General features: G+C 38.8%; 2 protein-coding genes across 3 annotated transcripts in view; both read left to right on the forward strand.

Annotated features, from left to right (window-relative positions):
• pxdc1b (PX domain containing 1b) overlaps positions 1-3,684 on the forward strand; it is a 31,478-nt gene extending 27,794 nt beyond the window's left edge. Inside the window, exons 4-5 of the mRNA XM_081352223.1 lie at positions 977-1,088; positions 1,879-3,684. Of these exons, the coding sequence (XP_081208349.1) occupies positions 977-1,088; positions 1,879-2,008 (242 nt within the window). The 3' untranslated portion in view covers positions 2,009-3,684. The remainder of the gene's footprint in view (positions 1-976; positions 1,089-1,878) is intronic.
• A 1,613-nt stretch (positions 3,685-5,297) lies between these two features.
• The window catches only part of acad11 (acyl-CoA dehydrogenase family, member 11), a 96,120-nt gene continuing 78,523 nt past the window's right edge, over positions 5,298-22,894 (forward strand). The window contains exons 1-13 of one of the 2 annotated variants that reach the window (XM_081353023.1): positions 5,298-5,491; positions 5,596-5,695; positions 6,811-6,936; positions 7,223-7,384; positions 7,489-7,653; positions 8,298-8,439; positions 8,818-8,939; positions 9,889-9,995; positions 10,357-10,471; positions 12,053-12,130; positions 12,502-12,640; positions 13,531-13,638; positions 22,761-22,859. In XM_081353023.1, the coding sequence (XP_081209149.1) occupies positions 5,367-5,491; positions 5,596-5,695; positions 6,811-6,936; positions 7,223-7,384; positions 7,489-7,653; positions 8,298-8,439; positions 8,818-8,939; positions 9,889-9,995; positions 10,357-10,471; positions 12,053-12,130; positions 12,502-12,640; positions 13,531-13,638; positions 22,761-22,859 (1,588 nt within the window). In that variant the 5' untranslated portion in view covers positions 5,298-5,366. The remainder of the gene's footprint in view (positions 5,492-5,595; positions 5,696-6,810; positions 6,937-7,222; positions 7,385-7,488; positions 7,654-8,297; positions 8,440-8,817; positions 8,940-9,888; positions 9,996-10,356; positions 10,472-12,052; positions 12,131-12,501; positions 12,641-13,530; positions 13,639-22,760; positions 22,860-22,894) is intronic. The other variant, XM_081353024.1, reaches the window with a different exon arrangement.

A 22,894-nucleotide genomic window follows, 5' to 3' on the forward strand; every position in this document is an offset into this window, starting at 1 on the left:
CACGAAGACAGGAATCCACACGAGGAGACGAGAGCAAAACACGGGAACAGGACACGACACCGGGGAAGCCACAACGATCTGACAACATGAGGTGGGAATTACTGCACATATAAAGGGAACGGGGATTGAACACAGCTGGCGACAATAATCAACACAATGAGTAACCACACCCACACACAGACACACGCACACACATCAGAAATGAGACAGCCGATTCATGAACCGTGACAGTTTGGCCACAGCATGGGTCATGACCTCTATGAGCTAAATGCAGGAGTATGATGTGGCGAGTCCAACTCCTCAGAGCTGGATAATTGCAGTACTGGAGCCTCACCCAGGGCAGAATAAACCACAAAGTGTGTTTCCAGACCCTGAGATAAAGCACTGGACCTGGCAGGTGAGGGCAGAGAAAGGGCTAGGCCCGTCTCTAACCTCTCTACTAGGTCCATTTGTGAACCCCATGACCTGTTTCCAACATTGATAATAAATCAGCATATTAGAATGATTTCTGAAGGATCATGTGACACTTATTAAATGGCTGATGACTAAAGGCTGATGAAAATTCAGCTTTCCACCACAGAAATAAATTAAATTATTATATATTAAAATAGAAAACCATTATTTTAAATTGTAATAATAATATTTCACAATATTACTGTTTTTTTCTGTATTTTGATCAAATAAATGCAGGCTTGATGAGCATAAGACACTTCTTTTAAAAACATTAAAAATAGTAATGTTTCCAATTTTTTGACCGGTATTATATATAGATAGATAGATAGATAGATAGATAGATAGATAGATAGATAGATAGATAGATAGATAGATAGATAGATTAATAAATCTGTATATGGACAGATTCGCATACTGTTAGAGCCTTGCTTATTGTTATGTTCTTTATGAATAACAAAAAACAAAATTAGGCACTTTTTTTGGAGATCATTTTATTTCTGACCATTCATTGACTTCTCTACAGAGATCATGAGGTCTAATGGGTTTTGCCTGGCGAACACTGAGACCATTGTGTTTGATGAGAGCGTTCCTCTGGACAAAGAGAGACCCTCCTCCACTGACTCAGCCCAGCACTCGTAAGTGCCTGACATTCCCTCTGTGTCATCCCAGTTCAGTTCTCTGAGTACATAAATATAACGGAAATGTATAGTGATAAACTTTGATGTATTATACACTTGATTACATTCACACAACAGATTTTTACATCAGCCATTGACAGAAGGCTTGATGTAATGTTTTCCTTGAGTGCATAGTGGTGTCACACACAGGAAGTGGTACTTCCTTCCCTGGGTGTGAGTAGGAAGCTCTGGAATGAAACTCAAGACCCTCCCAATTAGATGTCTGATGACATTATTCCCACAATTATACATGATATACACAGTTCCTCATTACATCCCGAACACTGCTGATTAAAGGGATAGTTCACCCAAAAATGAAAATTCTGTCATTATTTACTCACCCTCAAACCTGCATGAATTTCTTTCTTCTGCTGAACACAAAAGAAGATATTTTGAAGAATGTCGGTAACCAAACAGTTGATAGACCCCATTGACTTCCATAGTATGGAAAATCAATGGGGTCCCATCAACTGTTTGGTTACCGACATTCTTTAATTATCTTCTTTTGTGTTCAACAGAAGAAAGAAATTCATACAGGTTTGGAACAACTTAAGGGTGAGTAAATGATGACAGAATTTTCATTTTTGGGTGAACTATCCCTTTAAAACAGCAGGTGAAGTATTTTAGAGTTATGGCTATGATGTCTTAAAAATGGCAGCTGGCTGAGTTTTATTTATATTGTTTCTTAAGATGTTGTTTTCCCATCATTTCATATATAATTATTGTTAACAAATCTCTGAAAATGCAGGTATGATGAGGACGGGAGAGAATCTCTGGATCCTGTGGATCAAGACCTGAGTGACGATGATCCTGAAGCTTATGTCACTAACCTGTCCTACTACCACCTGGTTCCCTTCGAAACTGACATCTTGGAGTGATGCAGACATCTTGATGTTCTGCATGGGTGGACATTTACAGAGGGGCACTGAAACCCCACCTCTACAATGCAGATAGCCTGCATGTAATTTTTGCCAAGCGATGGGATGTGCTGCAGTTTAGAGGCTAATTCTGATGGTGTTTATGCTGCAGGAAGTCTGAATGAAGAGATCACCACTAGACACAGAATCTGTCCATCAGATTTGGTGGCCTGAGCCCACAATGATACTGTATTCACCAACGTGCCTCATTATTCAACCTCGAGTCATGTTGTAGACAAGAAAATATAATAGGAACTGACAAAAAAAAAAAAAAAAAAAAAAAGTTGCTATTCCTGGTGCACAGATTGATGGTGGCTTGAAAGATTTTATTTTTATTTTTATTTAAAATCCACAGTGTACCAGAGATCTTTTTCAAGGCCCAATGCCCAGAACCTGCCTGGAAAATTATTTTTCTTTTTCAGAAATAGTCTGCGCTATGAGAATCAATCCTTTGGCTTTAGTGGATGATCTAAAGATGCTCCTGAAGAAGAAGATTTGCATAAAGATTTATCAAAATGGAAGGTTGTGATAGTAAAATAACTTAAACATAAATGCTGATTCAAACAACCAAATCCTGAAAAAAGGACATAATATGTAAAATGAAAACCCATTTCAACAACTGAAACCTTTGATTTTGTACAAAAATCACTGCTTTATTAATCTTAACAGCCATTTTTGCCTTAGTGCTAAAGACTTTGGGGCTAGTTAAATTAAATTTGCCAATGTATTAAGACATATTTCTGAAGTGAATTGTATTAGCTTGTGACCTCTCTTCTACTCACTGAATATGGACAGTAGCTGAACTTTCTTCTTTCCTCTTGAACACAAAAGCCTTGCATACTTGGCTCATGTCTCCTATACTTACACAAATATATATGCACACACATGCACAAACACACACCTACTTTACAGTCATGTTTCCCTGCTACCCATGAGAAAGTTCTACTCTTGGTTTAGTTCACATCACAATTTTTGGTGCTTTAATAATCTTTTCCAACCTTTAAAGCATACAAATAGGAAGAATAAAAGTGATTGCAAGTGTGAGAAATGTTAAGTAATTGTGTTTGAGATTATATTTATATATTTTTGCAAAATGCAGGTAATGATGCTTGGTTTAATTGTTTTACTCTTCAGGATGCATATAATATATATTATCACAGCCTCCGACAGTCATGTCCATCATGGCATAAAATTGTGACTCCCTTTTTCAAATCTAAACCTGGATGCATGTGAGCTAAATGCCAGAGATATCACTGAAGTCTTGTTGGACCCAAACAAACACAAGAGCAGAAGAATAGACTGTGTTTGCATAAAGTGATTAAAGTAGGCCTACATGGATATGACCAAATGCATAGCACATTACATATACAATACAAAGGATTTTACAGAGGTTATTTTTTTGTTCATTGGAATTTTAATGATTATTTTATATTTGTAAGCATTGAAACTTACTATTTCACATTGTTTCACATTGTACATACTTTTATATGCTAGCATTTTTGACTGGGGTCAAGGAAGGATGTGCACCATATCATCATGCATTGCTATTGGTATTTCATACAGTATAATTGAAATGATATACAAAACTTGTGAATAATTTATTAACAACATGCCACTAAAGCTTATGTGTAAATTATGAGTTTGTGTTGTTTTAGATTGTTTTCTTCTTCAGAATCCTCAGGTTATAATATCAAACTTGCTCATTTAAATCAACTTTATTCACAGAAAGATATTCATAGCAAGTTCATGTGCAACACCTGATTCCACAAATCACATCTATAGAAGGACGTGTTTTGGATATTGATCAGGCTGTTTAATTTTCCCTTTTTTTCCTGAAGACCATCATAGCCTATAGTATTATTTGTTTAAAGGTTACTGACACTTGCTGTTCATTCATAATATTATTGTTATTAACTGTCAGATCATTTTAAAAATAGATAGTTAAAGGTTTGAATACACTTAAATATACATTACCCTTGAAAAGTTTAGGGTCAGTAATTTTGAGTGAATTAATAATTTTAATCAACAAGGATGCATATAATGTTACAAAATATTTCTGTTTCGAATAAATACTATTTCTTTACACTTTATTCATCAGAATCCTGAAAAACAGGATCATGGTTTCCATGATCACCAAATCAGCATATTAGAATATTTCTGAAGGATCACATGACAATGAAAACTGGAGTAATTCTTGAAAATCCAGCTTTGCCATCATATAAATTAATTACATTTTATAAGATATTAAAATGGAAAATGGCTATTTTAAACTGTAATTTTATTTCACATTTTGGTGGACTAAATGCAGCCTTGGTGAGCATAAGAGACTTTTTTCAAAAACCCCACAACCCCAAACTTTTGGAATGGAAGTATAAGTGTAATTTATAAAAAAAATAAAATAAAAAAACACAACTAAATGCTTAATATAAATAAAATAATGCATGCTGTATATGGGCTACACACTCATTTACACGGGTAGCTTACTTGTGTTACAAGGGATATCAGACATGAGAAATATATAATTATTAAAAATATTACATTTATTGAAATTGAATCAAGACAATGGTCAGATCTTTATTCCATGTTATAGGGTAAATGATTTAATATGACAATTGAAACATGAAAAAGTTATTTATTTATTTAGTTCATTCGTTAGTAAAATTTGCCCATGTACACCCTGCAGCTAAACTAGGTTGTCATTTCTCATTTTGGTGCTTAATACTGTTTAAAAGGTCAAATTGTAAAGTGTACAGTTACAGTTATTAAGCACATGCCATCAATCTCTGAACATCTTTATTATTATCTTATCAGAGCTTTGAATCAATAACAGTTTATTGAAACATGCAGAATGATAGGGGTCTATGCATTTATTGTGTCTTTGGATCGACAGTCCCACCTGACCGCAACAGATAACGAGGGCTTTAAAACTGCGCCGCCTAGCGTCTGAACACTGTTGCAGAACATAAATAAAGGATTCCAAACACGAGAAACGCCAGAATTCTCAGAATGTTGTTGATTCCATTCAAGTCTGTAAGGGAAAATGGTCATTTCACAGCAATACGATTGTACATGTTGGCCATTGGTCTCAGCGTTGACAGCATTTTAAATAAACGTTACACACCCAAGGGCCCTCTTTTGCTTTCAAGATCACTCACATATAGATTTATCCCATAAAATATCTAAGTACTTCCTGTACCACTTTTAAGAAGTGGGACTTTTATGATCTTTGTTTCCTCGATTAGTTGATGACTTTTATTTTGAAATCTCTCGCAACAGTTTGAATCGTGAACTTTATTTCTCAATATCATTTAAAGTCGTCATGGATCGCCAAACCACCGCTGTCCGTCCAGAACATCGGTTTGACACCAATAACTTGAAAAGATATTTGTCAGGGAAACTTGACAGCTTTTCAGACAACAGAACTTTAACTATGCAGCAGTACATGTAAGACTTCTCCCAACACATCTCCTTTAGATGCACCTCATTCAATCAAAACCCAGGCTTTGCTTGTCTGTAATTGTATTATTTTATTTATTTGTTTTGAATAGAGCTGGTCAGTCCAACCCAACGTTTTACTTTGAGACTGCAGACAAGCGTTATGTGCTCAGAAAGAAACCTCCAGGAGAACTGCTGCCTGGAGCTCATAAGGTAGGCTAAATATCGTATTAGTGTAAAAAAGCAGGATAACATGCATATTTATAGAATACTGTAATGGTGAGTTTAATACAGCTTAGTTGGGTCAATCAAACGCTGTTGTGAACATGCAGAAAGGACTTTGACACCAGTGACTGTACTTGACAACGCAACATATGTAGTAGCCTTTAGTTAATCAGCAGAGGGAGACGAGATCCAAACAATACTAAGTGAAATGTGCAAGATTGTACACTTTTTTCTTGTTTTTCTCAGTAAATGCTTTACACTTTTTCTATGCCAGGTAACTTGACAGTTATCAATCTTTTGTGTTTTGTCATGTTTTTCAACTAACTTGATCAGGTTTCATTAAAAGGCAAAACCGTACAGATTTCTAATATCTGGTGCCATAAAAATATTATTTGCTATGTATTACTATTACAATTTCTAAATTGGTGCATTTTGGATGAGACAAGTGGATATTTAAACATTTTCATAACAAACTAAAACTATTAAAAATAATTTTCATAAAATGAAATAAAGCTGAAATTTAAAAAAAAAAAGAATAGATGAAAGGTTAAACAAACAAACAAACAAAAAAAAACTAAAATGAGAAATGTGGCCTTGGCAAATAACTAAAATAACACAAAGTACTAATATTACAAAAAATTGCAATAAATTGACGTTAAATCACGAGACTAATAAAAATGACTAGAGCACAAATCAAAATTACAATTAATGAAACAAACTAATATTATATTATATAATATATAATGACTGAATGAATGAGGCATTTATATAGCACTTTTATATGTACTACTGTACACCCATATTAAAAATAAATACAAATGAATTCAAAATATTAATAAATAATATACTTATATTTAAATAGTACTAAAATAACACTGAAACCAACAGGACTTAGTTTTTTCTGACTTTCTGACATTCAGTGTCCTTTTCTGACTTTCTGACATTCAGTGTCCTTTTCTACTGTCCATTATAATGTTTTAATTTCTGTTAAGGTAATTTTTTTTAAAAGACAGATTAAACAGTAATTATGTGTAATATTAAATATCATCATGGTGTCAGTCAAACAAAACATGATCATGTATTGTTTGATTTTGTGTGTGCAGGTAGATAGAGAGTATGCTGTTCAAAAGGCTCTGTATTCTGTTGGCTTTCCCGTTCCTCACCCTGTGATGTACTGCACAGATACTAGTGTCATCGGCACAGAGTTCTACATCATGGAGCATGTACAGGTACTCGTACACCGTGGAAGTTACCTTGATTGTTAATTTAATTAATGTTGTTACAATGCTGGACCATGTCTGAGTTAAATATAGCCACATTGAGCCAGCATTTCTCCGTTTTTGAATTCTCTTTGAGATTCAGTCTAACAGTCTAACAAGTTATGCACTCTGCCAGAAGGGGGCAGTCATGATTGATTTTTCGCGTCACCTTTTTAGTCAGTGTAGTTTTCAATGGTTTAAGAATGGAGGAACATCAGGGGTCATGTTATTCTGTATATGTATGTCTGCACATCAGGGACGTATATTCAGGGACTTGAGGCTCCCAGGGGTCAGTGCGGCAGAGCGAACAGCTTTGTATGTGGCTGCAGTGGAGACTCTAGCCAAACTTCACTCTCTGGACGTTGATACGCTAAGCCTCATGGGATATGGAAAGGGGTCAGGTTATTGTAAAAGACAGGTGAGATAAAGACCTTATCAGTCATGAGGTATTGAGCTGAAAATTTTTTATTGTTACTATTATTATACTCTATATCTATTTTTGAGATTATGTCTTGTTTTCAGGTGTCTACATGGACAAAGCAGTACAAAGCCTCAGCCCATAAAGAGAATCCTGCCATGGACAAACTTTGTGATTGGCTAAGCCACAACCAGCCAGCCAGTGACAATGAAGTGTCCCTTGTTCATGGAGATTTCCGAATTGACAACCTGATATTCCACCCTACAGAGGTACTAATATCTACGATAAGTCAAGTCATATAGGTATTAGCGCTCTATTCAATACAGATTATTTCAAAGCAGCTTTACAGTGATAAACGGGTAAATAATGATCAATGATGCAAATTGAGATCAATTCTGCTGTAAAGCAGCTCTAGAAATAAAATAGTGTCATTGTTTGGCTCAGTGTTGATCTTGATTCAGTGCCTTTCAATAATTGTTTAAAGTTATGGAAATTATGGAAAGAGTTCAATTCATCTATACAGCAGCTCTTATATGAATTATGGGCCCCCTCCATTCCGATGATTTTTTTTGTCTTAAATAATTAAACAAAGTAAATAATTGATTAACGCCATAATTGTCAGCGGATGATTTATTACAGAGAGAATTGTAAAGATCAAGTAAATCAAAACCAACTGGCAGAGCAAGTCTTAAATTAACCGCCCATTATAATGTCGCATGTCTTTTAGCAGAACAATCTTAATAAGCTTATTGAAACTCTATTTTCCCATATAATATTTTGTAATGATGGGTAATAGATATAACAATGTGTTTCTGTCAATCAAACCAATACCTCAGTCCCTCCTAAGAAAGAGTTCAGACTTTTACATGTGGGAACATATGGGTCTCCTGAAAGGTTTATTATCTCTCTTCAGGCTCGTGTGCTGGCTGTGCTGGATTGGGAATTGTCCACTACTGGACAGCCAATAGCAGACTTGGCCTATTTCCTCATGCCACACTATTGGCCCAGTCACTACAAAGTCATCAGCACAATGGGCGGAGTTACAGGAGTCAAGGGTGGAGAATTTTTTTTTTTTTACAAATATTTTTGTAGAGTTAAAGGGATAATTCATTATTTACTCACACTCATGTTGTTCCAAACCCATAAGGCTTTGATTAATTGGTTTGGTTTTACAATGCCTTTATAACCCTTTTAGATCTTTTAAGTTTTGGTTAGCTGAACTCTCTCTGGAGGGACAGAAACCTCTCCGGTTTCATTAAAATATCTTAATTTGTGTTTTAAAGATGAACCAAAGTCTTATGGGTTTAGACCACCATGATGGTGAATAAATGATGACAGAATTTCCATTTTTGGGTTAACAAACCTTTTAAGGAAACAGTGTCCTTTTTATGTTATTTTATTATTGCTTTAATCCATCTGTTGCTTATGAACAGGAATTCCATCTCCAGATGACCTGATCTCCATTTACTGCTGTTGTCGAGGGATCCCAAACTCTCTCCCCCAGCTAAATTTCTTTATTTCCATGGCCATTTTCAAAATGGCTGCAATTGCGCAGGTATTAAGTTCATGCAAGCCATGTCAAGCCATTGTTTGTGCCTGTAAATATGACTGTGGCGAGCAGGATGAGGCCGAGGGCCGTGAGAGCTCCGCGATGCACGGGTCTCTCTCGATCTCCACTGTCATCGCTCCCCCTTTATGCTTCCGCTTCTCCGTAAGAGATACGAGACCGGTGCGTCGCGCAGATGTCGCTCATTATCAATCACGCCACCGGCCTCGCGCCGTTCTCTCATGGCCCTCGACCTCATCCTGCTCGCCACAGACAATGTATCACGACTTCCACAAGAATGTTAAGCAGTACAATTGTTTTCAATATTGATAATTATAGGAAATATTTCTTGAGCATAATATCACAGCATATTAGAATGATTTCTGAAGAATCATGTGATACTAAAGACTGGAGTAATGGCTGCTGAAGATCTCTCTTTTGCCCGCAGAAATAAATTACATTTTAAAATATATTCAAATAGAAAAAAGTTATTATTTTAACTTATAATACTATTTCCCAATATAAAAGAAAAAAGAGTTATTCAAAAACATTGAAAATATCTTACTGACCCCAAACTTTTAAATGGTAGTACATGAGGGAAATCAGTTGTTTGGAAAAACTGTCAATTATTCATGGCCATTAACCAACTACAGTATGTTTGACTACAACTGACCAATCAGAATCAAGTTGTGGCAAGTCGGCCTTGTCCTGCTTGTCACAAAGTATTCCAGAGCCATGTATTAAAATGAGAAAAACATATTTAATAAACACATTCTATGAAGGTAGATGATTTTACTCCTAGAATGTCAGTTGTATGCAGTAGGTCATGGTTGCGAATGACTGGTGAACCTTCTGTTTATTTTGTCTTATGAAACACAACTAATACACAGAGAAAATCACACAGGTGCTAAACTTATTCAGGACCAATAATTCTCTTTCTCTCCCCATTTTATGCAAGGGGATTTATGCAAGGCATTTGTTGGGCAATGCCAGTTCAATGAACGCAGCAGAGTTTGGAGAGAGCGTGGAGCCGTTAGCCGAGCTGGGTTTACAGATTGCCTTCAGGTACAACTGCACAATCTCAACTCTTTATGCACATTAGAGGAATTACTTGCATGACAGATCATCTCTTAATGGTTATTTTAAGTTTTCCAATGTCCAAAAAGACTTTCTAAGGATCTTTCATTATTTCACTTCGACAACAAGTTTTGTTTAAAAAGCATGCTGTGTTTTGGTTTTATTTTGTGGTTTATCTTTGAAGTTGTTTCGGAAACAGCAGAATATGTAATTAAAGGTGTTTCAATGCAAGCAGGGTGTATAATTATCGGTTGTATTTTTATTGTCAAGGTATGTTGTTTGAAAATTTGCTTGGTTGTAATTATAAATAATTATTGTATTTTATAAAGGATGTGTTTTTTGATTGCAGCCCCACATTATCCCTGCCGATCTCTCATCAGCTGTTCATGCAGTCACCCAAAGGTCAGGTTGTCCTTCAACATGTGAAAGAGTTCATGAGAAAGCACATACTTCCTGCGCAAAAGGTCAGCACTGCCGTCAGCTGTGTGGAAAATCCTTACGAGAGTACAGAAAGATATGATGTCAAAACATCTTTCATAATATCAGGAGATTATCTGGTTATTTGAATTTATGCAAATATAAAATGCAATATATACACTCACCTAAAGGATTATTAGGAACACCTGTTCAATTTCTCATTAATGCAATTATCTAATCAACCAATCACATGGCAGTTGCTTCAATGCATTTAGGGGTGTGGTCCTGGTCAAGACAATCTCCTGAACTCCAAACTGAATGTCAGAATGGGAAAGAAAGGTGATTTAAGCAATTTTGAGCGTGGCATGGTTGTTCTTGCCAGACGGGCCGGTCTGAGTATTTCACAATCTGCTCAGTTACTGGGATTTTCACGCACAACCATTTCTAGGGTTTACAAAGAATGGTGTGAAAAGGGAAAAACATCCAGTATGCGGCAGTCCTGTGGGCGAAAATGCCTTGTTGATGCTAGAGGTCAGAGGAGAATGGGCCGACTGATTCAAGCTGACGGAAGAGCAACTTTGACTGAAATAACCACTCGTTACAACCGAGGTATGCAGCAAAGCATTTGTGAAGCCACAACACGCACAACCTTGAGGCAGATGGGCTACAACAGCAGAAGACCCCACCGGGTACCACTCATCTCCACTACAAATAGGAAAAAGAGGCTACAATTTGCACGAGCTCACCAAAATTGGACAGTTGAAGACTGGAAAAATGTTGCCTGGTCTGATGAGTCTCGATTTCTGTTGAGACATTCAGATGGTAGAGTCAGAATGTGGCGTAAACAGAATGAGAACATGGATCCATCATGCCTTGTTACCACTGTGCAGGCTGGTGGTGGTGGTGTAATGGTGTGGGGGATGTTTTCTTGGCACACTTTAGGCCCCTTAGTGCCAATTGGGCATCGTTTAAATGCCACGGCCTACCTGAGCATTGTTTCTGACCATGTCCATCCCTTTATGACCACCATGTACCCATCCTCTGATGGCTACTTCCAGCAGGATAATGCACCATGTCACAAAGCTTGAATCATTTCAAATTGGTTTCTTGAACATGACAATGAGTTCACTGTACTAAAATGGCCCCCACAGTCACCAGATCTCAACCCAATAGAGCATTTTTGGGATGTGGTGGAACGGGAGCTTCGTGCCCTGGATGTGCATCCCACAAATGTCCATCAACTGCAAGATGCTATCCTATCAATATGGGCCAACATTTTTAAAGAATGCTTTCAGCACCTTGTTGAATCAATGCCACGTAGAATTAAGGCAGTTCTGAAGGCAAAAGGGGGTCAAACACAGTATTAGTATGGTGTTCCTAATAATCCTTTAGGTGAGTGTGTATATATATATATATATATATATATATATATATATATATATATATATATATATATATATATATATATATATATTAAATTATAGTATTTTTTTTATAAAAAGACAATAAAATGATAATGTATTTGATTAATAATAATAATAATCATTTATTTGTTTGTTTGTGTACAATTATATTGTTTGTTACTATAAGGAGAATCTTATTTCCCCCTTTCATTTTCTCTTGTATAGAAAGTAAAGGAGTACTATGCCAAACACAAGGACACATCTGAGAGATGGCACACACCTCCTGTGTTAGAGGAGTTGAAGGTGATGATACATACAATCATTGGAATATTATATAGTACCATCATATGACAACTTATACTGCTGTTTGTTGTCAGTAAGATTTACATTAAATTGATCAGAAGTGACAACAAAAAGACTTGTACAAGAATCATGGTTTCCACAAAAATATTAAGCAGCATAACTGTTTTTTCAACGTTGATAATGATAAGAAATGTTTCTTGAACATCATATCAGCATATTAGAAGGATTTCTAAAGGATCATGTGACAGTGAAGACTGGAGTAATGGCTGGAGTAAATTATACCAACCCCAAAATTCAACAGTAGTGTCAAAGAATAATGTATCTAATTGAACTGGAGTGAGTCAAATTTCTATATGTATCCGTGTGAGCAGGCAAAGGCTCGAGCCGCAGGCTTGTGGAATTTGTTTCTTCCTTCAGAGAGTGGCCTCTCTCAGCTGGATTATACTCATATCGCAGAGGAGACAGGACACTGCTTCTACGCCCCCGAAGTCTTCAACTGCCAAGCCCCAGGTGGGTGTTTGCATGGGTCAGAAATGTGATTTTTTATTTTGGCTTAAAGCTACTTAAGGTACACTTCTTACTTATAATATATGTGTATTTTTATATATTATAGTACAGAATAATAAAAGTAACATGAAATGTAACAAGTTTTACAACCATAATTAGTGAAAATCAGGTTTATCAGAGAAGTGTCATATTTTGAGTATATCTACATGTTGTTGTTTTTTTGTCGTTACTGAGATTTTTTTTTTATATTTATTGTAAATTTCATGTCATAGAATTACATTTGGTGTGATTTGTAGACATATTTTGTATTTAAAACAGAAAATCTCGCTGATTGTGTCAGCAATCAACACAATTGTATTTACACTACCGTTCAAAAATTTGGGGTTGGTAAGATTTTAAATGTTTTTGAAAGACATTAGTCTATTATGCTCATGAAGGCTGCTTTTATTTGATCAAAATAAGTAAAAACAGTAATAATGTAAAATATTTTTACAATATAAAGTTTTCTATTTTAATATATTTTAAAATGTATTTTTTTTAGCATCTTTTACTCTAGCCTTCAGTGTCACCTGATCCTTCAGAAGATTAAAATATCCTGATTTTGTGCTGAAGAAACATTTATTATTATTATCAATTTTGAAAACAGTGCTGCTTAATATTTTAATATAGGATTCAGGACTCTTTGTTGAATAGAAAGTTCAAAAGAACAGCATTTATTAGAAATAGAAATATTAGAAATAACATTATAAAAGTTTTTCACTTGATCAATTTATGTATCCTTGCTGAATAAAAGTATTTATTTCTTAAAAACAATCTTACTGACCTTAAATTTGGAACAGCAGTGTAAATTTTGAGTGACTTATGGTAGTATTGATACAGTAAATGTCTAACAGACACTGGGAATATGGAAGTTCTGCACCTGTTTGGCACTGAGGAACAGAAGAGACTCTGGCTGGAGCCCTTGCTGAGAGGAGACATACGGTCCTGCTTCTGTATGACAGGTGATACGTGTAAAAACAACTTATTTTCAAAATGTACTAACTAACTGATCAGTTTTTAGGAAGCTTATTATAATTTAGCTGGTTTCTGGTTCATCTGACTGATTGGACATTTTTTTAAATTGTTAATTCTTTTTTTGGTAACACTTTATAATAACTATAATAAATGCATGCCATGAATATTAGTTAAGCATTAGTAAATAGTTAATTCATCATTTATAAAGCATTAATATACATTAATAAGCAGTTTATAAGTACAGCTATAAATGCTTTATTCTTGCATATCTATAATGTGTTTAATAATTATATTTAATTGTATATTAATAATCAGTTTATAATTTCTAAATTATGTATTACATTATTTACAAACCAGTTATTTAGGAGTTGTCAGTTGTTCATAATATCATTTAGAAAGTGAATGATTAATAAACTATTTAAACTTACATTTATACATATTATTTAGACATATAGTAATAGTTACTCTGTGTGTTAATAAATGCTTTATTAACATGTATTCCTACTGTAATTCATGATTAATTCAGGTAGTTATAACACATGGTAGTTGTCAGTAAACTATTGTTGTGAGCTCATCTAAAGTGAGGACTATTTATGCCTCAATGAGTTGGTAAAGTTGTGGTTGTGGTTCCATCCAGTCTTTCGTATGTCGTGCTTCCAGTCCTCCTTGTGTTTTTAGTTTCTTTTGGGTCATCAATTTAATTCTTGGGGTCTTATTTTCCAGTAGAATTTGGTAATGGTTGAGTCTAGAGATTTAAACCAGGTGAGGGTGGGTTGTATTGGAATCATTGAGAATATATAGTTTAATTTAGGGAGTGTTGTCTTTTTTATGACTGATATTTTGCCCAAAATGGATAATGATACGTTCATCCAGAGTTGAAGACATCTCTTGTTTTGAGGAATGGAGCAAAGTTAAGACAAAACAGCTCTGACAGTCTGGGGGAAACATGAATGCCTATGTGATTGGTGCGGAGGTATAGGTGGTTTATTTTGATGTCACATCCAAGCTGTAATGAAAGAATAGAAGATTTACTCCAGTTAAATAAGTATTCAGAAATATTAGAGAATGAATCAATAAGTTTAACCGTTTCTTGGAATGTTGTTGGTGTCATAATTCAGAAGCGGAAGCAGTAATGCAAGTATTCTCTTTTATTATGGGTCAGAAGACACAGAATAAACACACAGGTGGGCTGGTGGCGCAGGGACTTGATGGTCAGCGTGGTGGTGAAGACAGGTGACGGTGCATCCAGTGAAGTGAACATCCAACACGACGAACACCACGAAAACACCGAACAGGACACGATCAGGAACTGGAACAGGAACTGGAATGGCTGACGACGACAAAACACTGAGGACACCAAAACCCGATCTGACAGGGAAAGGAGAATGCGATGAGTCTTTATAGCAGAAACAATTGACAGCAGCTGGTGAGGGGAATGAGATCAGGTGGAGTGCAGATCAGCTGAACGAGCAGCCACGCCCACTCACACACACCCACACACACAGAACAACAAATACACGAGACACGAAGAAACCAGTGAATTCATGAACCGTGACAGTACCCTCTCTCCTAGGAACGCCTCCTGGCGTCCCCAGACTCCCTTACCTGTCGATTGTAATCATCGATAAGAGAGTGATCCAGGATGTCTCTAGCAGGAACCCAACTCCTCTCCTCCGGACCGTAACCCTCCCAGTCCACCAAGTACTGGAATCCACGTCCCCTCCGCCTTGAGTCCAGAATACGATTAACCGAATACGTAGGTTCCCCTTCTACGAGACGCGGCGGGGGAGGAACCGGGACAGGCGGATTAAACTGAGAACGAAACACGGGCTTGATTTTGGAAACATGGAAGACGGAATGAATCCTCCTGTACACTGGAGGGAGTTTGAGGCGGACTGCCACCGGGCTAATAATCTTAGTGACAGTGAATGGGCCAATAAATTTGGGAGCTAGCTTATTAGAGACGGAACGGAGAGGAATGTTCTTAGTAGAAAGCCACACTTTTTGACCAACGACGTATACGGGAGGCCTAGACCGGTGGCGATCGGCTTTAGCCTTGGTGCGCGCTCCCGCTTGGAGTAGAGTCTCACGGGCTCTAGTCCAAGTGCGACGACACCTCTGGACAAAGGCGTGAGCGGAGGGGACCGCGACTTCGGATTCCAGACTAGGAAAAATTGGTGGCTGGTAACCTAGACTACACTTAAACGGTGATAGGCCCGTAGATAATACTGGTAACGAATTGTGGGCGTACTCCACCATTGACAGTCGTTGGCTCCATGAGGAAGGATTCTTGGAGACCAAACATCGCAACGTTCTCTCCAAATCCTGGTTGGCTCTCTCAGTTTGGCCATTGCTCTGGGGATGGAACCCTGAGGACAGACTAACCGTCGCACCCAGTAATCTACAAAATTCTTGCCAAAATTTGGACACAAATTGGGGTCCTCTGTCGGAGACCATGTCTGTCGGGAGGCCATGTAGCCGAAAGACGTGGTCAACGACTGTTAATGCTGTCTCCTTGGCTGAGGGTAATTTGGGCAAGGGAATGAAATGGACCGCCTTCGAGAATCGGTCCACCACGGTCAAAACTACCGTGTTACCCTGAGAGGGTGGGAGGGCGGTGATAAAATCTAGAGCGATGTGGGACCAGGGTCTCGAAGGGATCGGCAGCGGTTGAAGGAGCCCATCTGGGGGTCGATTGGAAGTCTTACCAGTGGCACAAACTGAGCAAGCCAAAACAAAACTGTGAACGTCACGAGCCATACGTGGCCACCAAAATCGTTGCTTAACTAAAGACGTGGTACGACTGACTCCTGGATGACAAGCCACATTGGAACAATGACCCCACTGAATGACGTTGGACCGTAATTGCTCTGGCACAAATAAACGGTTCGGTGGACAACCGGGCGGAGGCGTTACCCCTTCTAAGGCCGTTCTGACCTTCGATTCGACCTCCCATGAGAGTGTGGAGACAATTAGGGTCTCCGGAAAAATGCACTCGGGAGTAGACGGGCGATCGGAATGGTCAAAAATACGTGACAAAGAATCGGGCTTGATGTTTTTGGAGCCCGGGCGGTACGAGAGAGTAAAGTCAAAACGTCCGAAAAAAAGTGCCCACCGAGCCTGCCTATAGTTCAATCTTTTAGCGGTTCTAATGTATTCCAGATTCTTATGATCGGTCCACACGATAAAAGGTACCCCCGACCTTTCTAACCAGTGACGCCGCTCTTCCAATGCTAACTTGACTGCCAACAACTCTCTGTTACCAATATCATAATTACGTTCGGCAGGGGACAAACGATGAGACAAAAACGCGCACGGATGCATTCTGTCGTCTGTAGGGGAACGTTGGGATAACACTGCACCTACCCCCACCTCTGACGCGTCGACCTCCACCATGAACTGACGTGATGGATCAGGGGTAACTAAGATGGGGGCTGAAACAAAGCGGCCTTTCAGTTTGGCAAACGCAGCCTCGGCTGCGTCTGACCACCTGAACGTAGTTCTGGGGGAGGTCAAGGCGGTCAGAGGTGAGGCTAGTTGGCTGAAATTGCGAATGAACCGCCGGTAGAAATTGGCGAACCCCAGAAACCTCTGTAGGGCCTTACGGGAATCTGGACTTGGCCAATCCACCACAGCCTTAACCTTCTCAGGATCCATACGCATCCCCTCAGACGACACAATGTACCCTAAGAAAGGAACAGACTGTGCATGAAAAGCGCATTTCTCCGCCTTGACAAAAAGACCATTCTCTAGCAACCTCTGAAGCACTCGTCTGACGTGCTGAACATGTTCCTGGAGAGACGAAGAAAAAATCAATATGTCATCCAGGTAGACATAAATGAACTGATCGACCATGTCTCTCAGCACGTCATTGACGAGTGCCTGGAAGACCGCTGGACTATTGGACAGCCCGAAAGGCATAACCAAATATTCAAAGTGCCCCCTGGGGGTGTTAAAAGCAGTCTTCCATTCATCCCCCTTCCTGATGCGGACCAAATGATAAGCGTTACGTAAGTCCAGTTTTGTGAAGACCGACGCTCCCTGCAACCTCTCGAAGGCTGAAGACATCAACGGCAAAGGATAAGTATTCTTTACCGTGATGTTATTCAACCCTCGGTAATCAATGCAAGGTCGCAGAGAACCGTCCTTCTTCCCCACAAAAAAGAACCCCGCAGGAGAAGAGGAAGGTCGGATGAATTTGGATGCCAGAGAATCAGAAATATATTTCTCCATGGCCTCCCTCTCGGGAATGGATAGAGAGTAAAGCTTGCCCTTAGGCGGAGACGTACCTGGCAGTAGATCTATTGCACAGTCATAGGGATGATGCGGAGGGAGAGAAGCAGCCCGAGACTTACTGAACACTTCCTTCAGGTCCAGATACTCCGTGGGCACGTTAGACAAATCCACTGCCTCCTCCTGAAAAGCAGAAACAATAACAGACGGACAAGCAGACACAAGACAGGACTCGTGACAAAAACTGCTCCACTCCAACACTGATCTCTGCTGCCAGTCAATCTTGGGGTTATGCTTGATTAGCCAGGGGTGACCGAGAACAACAGGTGCAAGGGGGGAGTCCAGGATGTAAAATGAGGTAGTCTCTGTGTGATTTCCGGATACTGTAAGTGTAATGGGTCCAGTGGTGAATGCAATGGTGGGAAGGGCTTGACCATTGAGGGCGTGAACAGCAATGGAACGGGTGAGTGGTAACAGGGGAACGTGAATCTTGTGAGCGAATGTGTAGTCCATGAAGTTACCTTCTGCCCCGGAATCCAAAAGTGCAAGACAGTCGTGAGTGTTGGCTGACCATCTAAGTCTTACCGGGAGGAGAGTTGATGTTGATGAGGTCTTCTCAGCAGAGATGACACCCGACAGTAGCCTCAGATTTACTGCCGGGCTTGCCCTTTTACCGGGCAGTTGTAAGCGAAGTGACCAGCAGATCCACAGTACAGGCAAAGGCCCTGGGATCTCCGCCTTTCCTTCTCCTCCCGGGAAAGCCGAGCTCGCCCGACCTGCATGGGCTCGTGATCGTAGACGGGGCTGACCGCGTCCCCGCCGCTGGCTTGCGTGGTCTCAACGGTAGTAGAAGCCCGAACCGGTAACTTCATCCGCTCCACACGAGAGAGACGAGAATCCACGCGAAGCGCCAGGTCGATGAGTCCGTTGAGTGTAGCGGGTAAATCCAAGGCGTAGATTTCTCTTAGGACGCGGTCAGCCAGCCCATGCAGGAACATGTCCCACTGCGCTTCCTCGTTCCATTGACACTCAGCCGCCAAGGTCCGGAACTCTATGGCATAATCTGATACGGATCTGCCTCCCTGCTTGAGATCCGCCAGGGTTCGTGCTGCTTCTCTTCCCGCGACCGCGCGGTCAAACACCATCTTCATCTCGGCGGCGAGTGTCTGGAACGAGGCACAACACGGATCTTGATTCTCCCACACCGCCGTCCCCCACAGAGCTGCCCTCCCAGTCAGCAGTGTGAGTACGAATGCCACTTTGCTTTGTTCGGTGGCAAATGTTCTGGGCTGCAGAGAAAAATGCATAGTACAGCGTGTTAGAAATGCTCTGCAAAAATTCGGCTCACCACTGTAGGGCTCAGGGACCGGTAGACGGGGTTCTGACTGGGAGACGCTTGGTGGTGGAACTGGGGGAGCGGACGGTGTGGGTGGTGGCGCAGTGGGAGCTCGTAGATGTTGCAGCTGCTGGGTGAGCTCGGACACCTGCGCCACGAGAGCTTGAATGGCCCGACCCGACTCATTAGAAGTCCTCTCCTGAGCCTCAATCCGAGAAATGGTTACCCTGATGAAGTCTTCCAGAGAGGAGGATCCACTTGCTGCTCCCATCGTTTGGTCAGATCGTTCTGTCATAATTCAGAAGCGGAAGCAGTAATGCAAGTATTCTCTTTTATTATGGGTCAGAAGACACAGAATAAACACACAGGTGGGCTGGTGGCGCAGGGACTTGATGGTCAGCGTGGTGGTGAAGACAGGTGACGGTGCATCCAGTGAAGTGAACATCCAACACGACGAACACCACGAAAACACCGAACAGGACACGATCAGGAACTGGAACAGGAACTGGAATGGCTGACGACGACAAAACACTGAGGACACCAAAACCAACGATCTGACAGGGAAAGGAGAATGCGATGAGTCTTTATAGCAGAAACAATTGACAGCAGCTGGTGAGGGGAATGAGATCAGGTGGAGTGCAGATCAGCTGAACGAGCAGCCACGCCCACTCACACACACCCACACACACAGAACAACAAATACACGAGACACGAAGAAACCAGTGAATTCATGAACCGTGACAGTTGGGGATACAGTAATACATCATCAGCGTAAAAGCTGATTTTTTGGTGTATATTTAGTGTTTGAATTACTTTAATGTAAATGTTTTGACAGATGGCTGCTGCTAACGGTTCAATTAAAATGGTGAATAGTTAGGGGGAGAGTGGGCATCTTTGTCTAGTTCCCAGTGCAGTTTAAGCAATGTGATGTTAGTCAGTTGGTGATGATAGTGGCTGAAGGTGATTTATATAGAATTTTGATCCAGTCAATGAATGACTCCCCAAAGCCAAAGCGACTGGATATTTTTCTTTGATGTGTTTACACAAGATTTATTAAACAGTTGAACGCAGCATAACATAATAGAACAGAGCGCTGTAGTCTCCATATATGGTTCACACGCAAGCCTCTCTAATGTTACACACTCATTAGTACTTGACTTATTAGGAGGATTTATATTTAGGTTAATAATGAGGTCTGTGTTCAATGAGTGAACAAGGAGTGGAATATCTGTTGGATGAGATTTAGGAAAACAAAGTGATTTTGATTCTCCTGCTAATAGAGCAAGCCAAAATATGGCTATAGAGTGTATATGTGTGAGCACATGTGTAATGGTGATTTAAAAAGGCATCAAGTTTCTCAACATGCCTATACAGATGGTATTGTAATGCCCCCAGAGTTTTCATATATCATTATTTCGCGCGCGCGCGCGCGCGCGCGTGTGTGTGTGTGTGTGTGTGTGTGTGTGTGTGTGTGTGTGTGTGTGTGTGTGTGTGTGTGTGTGTGTGTGTGTGTGTGTGTGTGTGTGTGTGTGTGTGTGTGTGTGTGTGTGTGTGTGTGTCTGTGTGTGTCGTTTTAGCTGTCATATAGACGATAGCTGTCAAATGAAATATCTATGCCAGGTTATCATTTCTGCCTTAACAGCCAGTCTCTCTTTTTCACTAGCAAAGGAGATTATCCTCTACCACCTTTTTGACTTTTGACAAGGTTCCCTATTGTCCACAACAATATATTTAAAGCCAACCCCCACCGTTTAATTTACAAACACTAGACAGTTGTTGAGGGGGTGAATTAAAATATTCAATACCTTGTTAAATTTTTTCAGCTCTGTGAAGCAAGAGAGAGTGGCCGACCGAGGATGGTCCACATTAAGACCTTTCCTATGATCAGCCAATCATTCATTCAAGCAAATATTAGTTATCTTTTGTATCTTATTGCGCTTAAACAAACAAAAACACACACAATTATGTCAAAATGCCAGTTTTTGTATTCTCGTAAGCAGCCTTAAATGACTTAAGTTTTAAATTAACGTAAAGAGATAGAAAGACAGAAAATTGGATGGGTGTCAAATCAGCATCATATGCTTCATGTCTTAAAGTGACAACAGCATAATGTACATGCTGAAATCTGTGTTATTAATGTTATTCAAAGAACAAATTAAAAAATAAGAAAAGAAAAAGAGAAAAAATAACTTGCTGATCTTGTCTGAATAGCTTTTGTAGCGATAATAAGGATCAATCTCTATTTTAATATCTAATTTTACATTGGATCATGTTATTCAATTTCTGTAGTATTTCTTGCCTGAATACTGCTGTTAGACCTACCCTTGCACTGTTTATTTCATTTGTATTTGTCTAGAAAAATGAAACAAAAGCACGCACATCAGTCTCAAAAAGGGTGCTCGACTAAAAAACAACAAGTGAAAAGATAAAGTATAAAGTCGGCAACACCTAAGCTCCAAAATTATCAAAAATATTTATTAGTAAATAATAAATAAATAACTAATAAATATTTTTGATAATTTTGGAGCTTAGGTGTTGCCGACTTTATACTTTATCTTTTCATTTGTATTTGTCTTAAATTGTATTTGATTGTGCTATCGCTTGTAATTTGTTTATTTGTCCTAATTTTATTACTGACTTGTCATATATTGTCAAATATTTTGAAATTTATGATTTTTTAATGCGCTATAAAAATTGGAATTGAGAATTGTGGCATAAAAAAACAAAAAAACGAAAACAAAGTAACATGGGTCAAAAACTTTTTGTGACGGGGCCAGTGAACTTTTGTCGGGGCAAGTAAAAATCTGAAAAAAAAATCCTTACTGTAAAGCCCTGCTATATTAAAGGCACAGGCTTAATATGACATTTATTATCATGTGCTTATGTGAAGATTGTTTATGTTCATTTAAATTAAAAGCGTTTTTCTTTTTAAAGCCTATACAATGATTAAAAATGTCTATAATTACTATTGGTATCAGTACTGGCCCTGATCCATTGTACTTAGTAAAAAGATACCATTAAACAAATATTTAAAATATACAATCTTTGTTGTTTCTACATTAATTTGAAGATTAATTGTGAAATTTTATTACAATATAAAAATATATACATACTTTATAGGTGCATGTTAATGTTAGGTGCATTTAATTACGTAAATTACAGAAAAAAAATTGCGATTTAATTAGTTATTTAAAAAAAAGAAAGATTTGCAGCACTACTATTTTTAATAATTTTAAGTACATTTAAGTCATCTTGAGGCCCCCTTTGAAGTTTTCTAAGGCCCCTTGCTCCCTGTTTGAGAACCACTGCCCTATTGGCTACCAGCCAAACCCTTGTCATTTGGTTCACAAAAATATAACCAAATAAATAACTCTTTTGTGAATATGCATCTTTAAAAACACATTGTCCCTAAAACCAGACTTTTACATAATATAAAAAAAAAACATTTCTAACATTAACATTTCTTCACTGCTTAATTTTTCTAAAATATTTTTTATTACTGAACCTGATACTCTTGTTTTTTTTTTTTTTTTGTCTTAGAGCCAGATGTTGCTTCAAGTGATGCCACAAACATGGAGTGCACCCTTCACAGGAACAAAGACCATTTTATCATTAACGGCAAAAAGTGGTGGAGCAGCGGTAAGTGTGTGAATGTCACAGAATGAGATCGAAAG

Source organism: Scardinius erythrophthalmus (genome assembly GCF_964197995.2).
Source record: "Scardinius erythrophthalmus genome assembly, chromosome: 22".
Taxonomy (NCBI): domain Eukaryota; kingdom Metazoa; phylum Chordata; class Actinopteri; order Cypriniformes; family Leuciscidae; genus Scardinius; species Scardinius erythrophthalmus.